At 44.8% G+C, this 3,678-nt stretch overlaps 1 protein-coding gene across 1 annotated transcript in view; it reads right to left on the reverse strand.

Annotated features, from left to right (window-relative positions):
• Positions 1-2,242: 2,242 nt before the first annotated feature.
• Positions 2,243-3,678, reverse strand: part of LOC122526799 (metabotropic glutamate receptor 6-like) — a 13,830-nt gene continuing 12,394 nt past the window's right edge. The window contains exons 11-12 of the mRNA XM_043650341.1: positions 3,106-3,305; positions 2,243-3,032 (exon numbers count right to left, since the gene is read on the reverse strand). Coding sequence (XP_043506276.1) covers positions 2,593-3,032; positions 3,106-3,305 — 640 coding nt within the window. The 3' untranslated portion in view covers positions 2,243-2,592. The remainder of the gene's footprint in view (positions 3,033-3,105; positions 3,306-3,678) is intronic.

Here is a 3,678-nt window from a genome sequence, read left to right on the forward strand (position 1 = left end):
CTGCGAAAATGTAAAACACAGTATTCTACATAAAAAAAAAACAAGAAAACTTAAAAGAAAAAGTAGGAAAACAAAAGTAGAAATCATACAAATATATTCTTCCCTGGGAGAATTCGAACCCTGAAACATCTCCGGATATGAATTCACTACACTATCGGCTTCGCTACTGCATTACTGCTTGCAAATTTAACAAAAGAATTATATCTCTAGAGTATATCTGTAAAAGATTAAAACATTAAACATCTCTGTAAATAATAAATATTGACTGAAATGCTCGGACACGGTCAAATTATATTTGCTTTAGAATCGACAGACCAAGTTGCATTAAAATGGACGATCCAACAGTTGTGATCTCTCCTTGTAAGAAATCTTGACAACAACGTGAACGGAACGAGCAGGAGCGTTGTCACGGTGCAGCAACCAATTGTCACTCTTTCTCAAAAAGATGCGGCCGTTTCCTCCATTACTGCGTCATGCAATCGCTTCCAAGTTCTAATATTTTTTGTTTATCGTGCGATCTTGTGGGGCGTATTCTTGGTACACAAGACCAAGTTTGGTCTTACTATCGAAGGGAACGGTGAGCATTCACGTCGTTACTCTCCGACTCTTTCTTTCTTTCCTTTATTTGCCTGTACGTCACTCATGGAGTCATCTTTGTATACCTTTCATACGAATCATACGAATTGCCACCGGAAAGGTGTGACTCAAGTTTTTGGCAAAGCTCGATGCAAATTCCTTGCCCGACTCGCTTCATTGATCGTGTAGATAATGCGACAAAACTGCATATTGCTGTCTGACTGAACAGTTTCAGGCTTCTGTTAATTGATAACAGCCTTTAATTTGCTTCATACCTGCTTTTTGCAATTGTACACTCGAGGAACAAAAAAGTTATACGCAGAGGTCGGATACTTTTCGGACAGTCCATGTACATAACGTATAATAAATACGCGGCTCGCGTTTAGGTTAATTTTAAGAGTACGGTACTTAATCGTTGCGCGTGCAATGGTCCGCGCCTTCCGCCCTGTGTAAAGGCGCGCGTGACCTTCCGCCGATCCTTATCAGCCATTCCGTCCACGAAAGGCCTTTCGAGCGAAGCTCAAACAAGACTCGTGCTCGTGGCGTAACGGGGTCGAGCTTCGTATAGGTCAGCGACGACGACCATCGATCCACGAGCTGGCGTGTTTCCGCCAGTCGCTTCCTTTTCTTTCTTTCTTTTCATTTCTCTCTCTCTCTCTCTCTCCCTCTGGAAGGACGAGGAGAGAGAAAAGTCGCTGACCTTAGGTTAAGTCGTTTCAAACGTCTCGATCATCTCTTCGTCCGGCGCTCGTCTCTCTCTTTCTCTCTCTCTCTCTCTCTCAAGGGTATATTCTGGTGTGAACTTTTGAAAAAATCGACTTCTTTTTGGCGCATATTCTTAAAGGGCATGGTTTCGAAAAGCAAATCTCTGCAACCATACACGCGAACTCCTAAAGTTAACAAAGTTAACAAAATTAAAAAAATTATGGTTGTTTGAAGGACCAGCGTCATTGTTACCGCAATACTAAACTTTTAAAGGCATCTCTCTGGAAACCATGTTCATCGGAAACGGTGTCCATGATATCTGAAAATCTACTTGACTAACTGACGCAAAATTTTAAGTATGCATTTTGGTACACGCGTGACTGTAGCCCCTAACAGAATCAACCATAATAAAATTTTATTTTTCAGATTCTTTCAGGCTTCCAAAGTTTAACAGAAATATGCAGAAATCGATAATCGAACTTCAAAGTATCGCCACTTTTTTAATTACCTACTTTTTCCTCTTGTTTTTGATACCTGCTACAGCCAAACTCATACTGATTAAGGAACATTCACGTTTCTTTTTATTTCCGACGAAGCAGAATGGCCGGAATCATGGACACCGTGAGCGACTATGTTTGAGAGTATGCAGTGCCACTCTCATTCTAACTTTTTTTTTTGTCTCAAAAAATTTTAAAACGTCGTTGAAACACGTACCTTGAAATAAACCTTGCCAATCTGACTGCAAAAGGTATGATAGTTTCTTTGCGAAAGATTCCCTAGCAAAGTGAAAAAAACACTCACCCTTCACACTAGAATACCCCGCGTTAAGGTACTTCTCCGTTTGAGAGTTTCTCGCGAGAGTATTCTCCATTTATTTCTCTCTCAAACAGTTGAAACACTCTCGAGGGCGACTCAAACGGTGAAGTATTCCTTTGGTTCAGTATTCCTCGTCGTCGTTCGGTTCGATTCGGTTCGGCACGACGATCAGGTGTCGATGTCTTCCAGCGAACGAAGCGCCAGGAGGAGGAAAGAATGAACGTTGATCGATCGCGTCGACGAATATCGATTTTTTAGTTTTAAGGCATGTTTTCTTTTCTTTTCTTTCTTTCTTTCTTTCTTTTTTTCTCGACAGTTTGTGGTTTCGAGCAAACAAATAAACGCGACCAATGTTTCGTTTTACCTCGTTTCAATTTCGTTTCGTCCCTCGACGAGGACCGGGAGGTGGACGAGAGAGGATGGACGAGAGGAGCTTCTTCTCTTTGGAAAGAAGCGAGGCCGAAGGATGAACACAACGAGGCGAGTCGCAACGAGTCAGAGAGAAATTTGGTCGAAACGGAGGGAAGAACGGTCGATGGAGAGGAATTTGGAGGAATCGAGGAAAGAGGGCGACGTGGACATTGGCTCGGGCGTGACTGGCGTGACTGGCGTGACGGTGGCGGGCGTGGTCGGCTGAGAGAAGCCTCCGGCCGCCGGCGGTCTGGCCATCACCAGCTTCCTCGTGTTCTTCTCCGGCTTGGCCAGCACCAGATAAACCTTTGGCAGAAACAGGCAGAGCAGCTGCACCAGCCCGTTCAGCGACAGAGAAAGCGCCAGCGTGATGACCTTGACGACGTTGCTGGTCGAGGCCATGTAGAGGGGCACGAACGCCAGCCAGAGCACGATCGTCGCGTAATTGGCGAACGCGATGCATCGGGTCTCGTTGAACCCCACCGGGCACTTTCTCGTCTTCACCGCGTAGAACGTGGACGCCACTGGACGTGCGCGAAAGAGGAAACGTTGAAAGGACAAAGAGTCGACCGAGGTTGAGCTGAAATGTTGACTCACCCGTCAACAGGAACGGATAGAGAAGACCGATCACGTAGGAGCCGTCCTCGGAGTCTCGGCAAACACGGACGTTCGCATCTCTGCTCGGGTACGAGTGCTCGATCGCCGGTGGTTCCTTGAGCAACCAGCCAGCGTCGAACGCCGTCTCTATCAGGACGAGGATCGACGCGATCGTCAGCTGAGACGTCGGACTGGTAAACCTGCCGCACGATACCTAACTAGTGCTTGGTAGTTTTCCTTATTTATTGAAGTTAATCCATGCCTTTCGGCTTTGGACGACTTTCCAGCCTTTCACAATATGACATCGAGTGCTCATTCTCCTTAAAAGTTACAACACCCTAACCTACCATTCTATATATACAGAGTGTTTCGTAACTTGTGGGAGCTGATTGTACGCCTAAAAATAATGGAGAAAAGTCATATATAAATATATGTCCTGTCTGTCTTCGTTCACGAGATACAATGAATTTTCTGTTTTTAATTACTTTTACAAAAAGATGCTCGAAATTACCACCTTGCACGCGTCTTGTCATCCATCTGGTTACTCTATCGTTCCTGGTGGTTTCTCGAATT

This window comes from Frieseomelitta varia, unplaced genomic scaffold, assembly GCF_011392965.1.
Source record: "Frieseomelitta varia isolate USP_RPSP 00005682 unplaced genomic scaffold, Fvar_1.2 scaffold_192, whole genome shotgun sequence".
Lineage (NCBI taxonomy): Eukaryota > Metazoa > Arthropoda > Insecta > Hymenoptera > Apidae > Frieseomelitta > Frieseomelitta varia.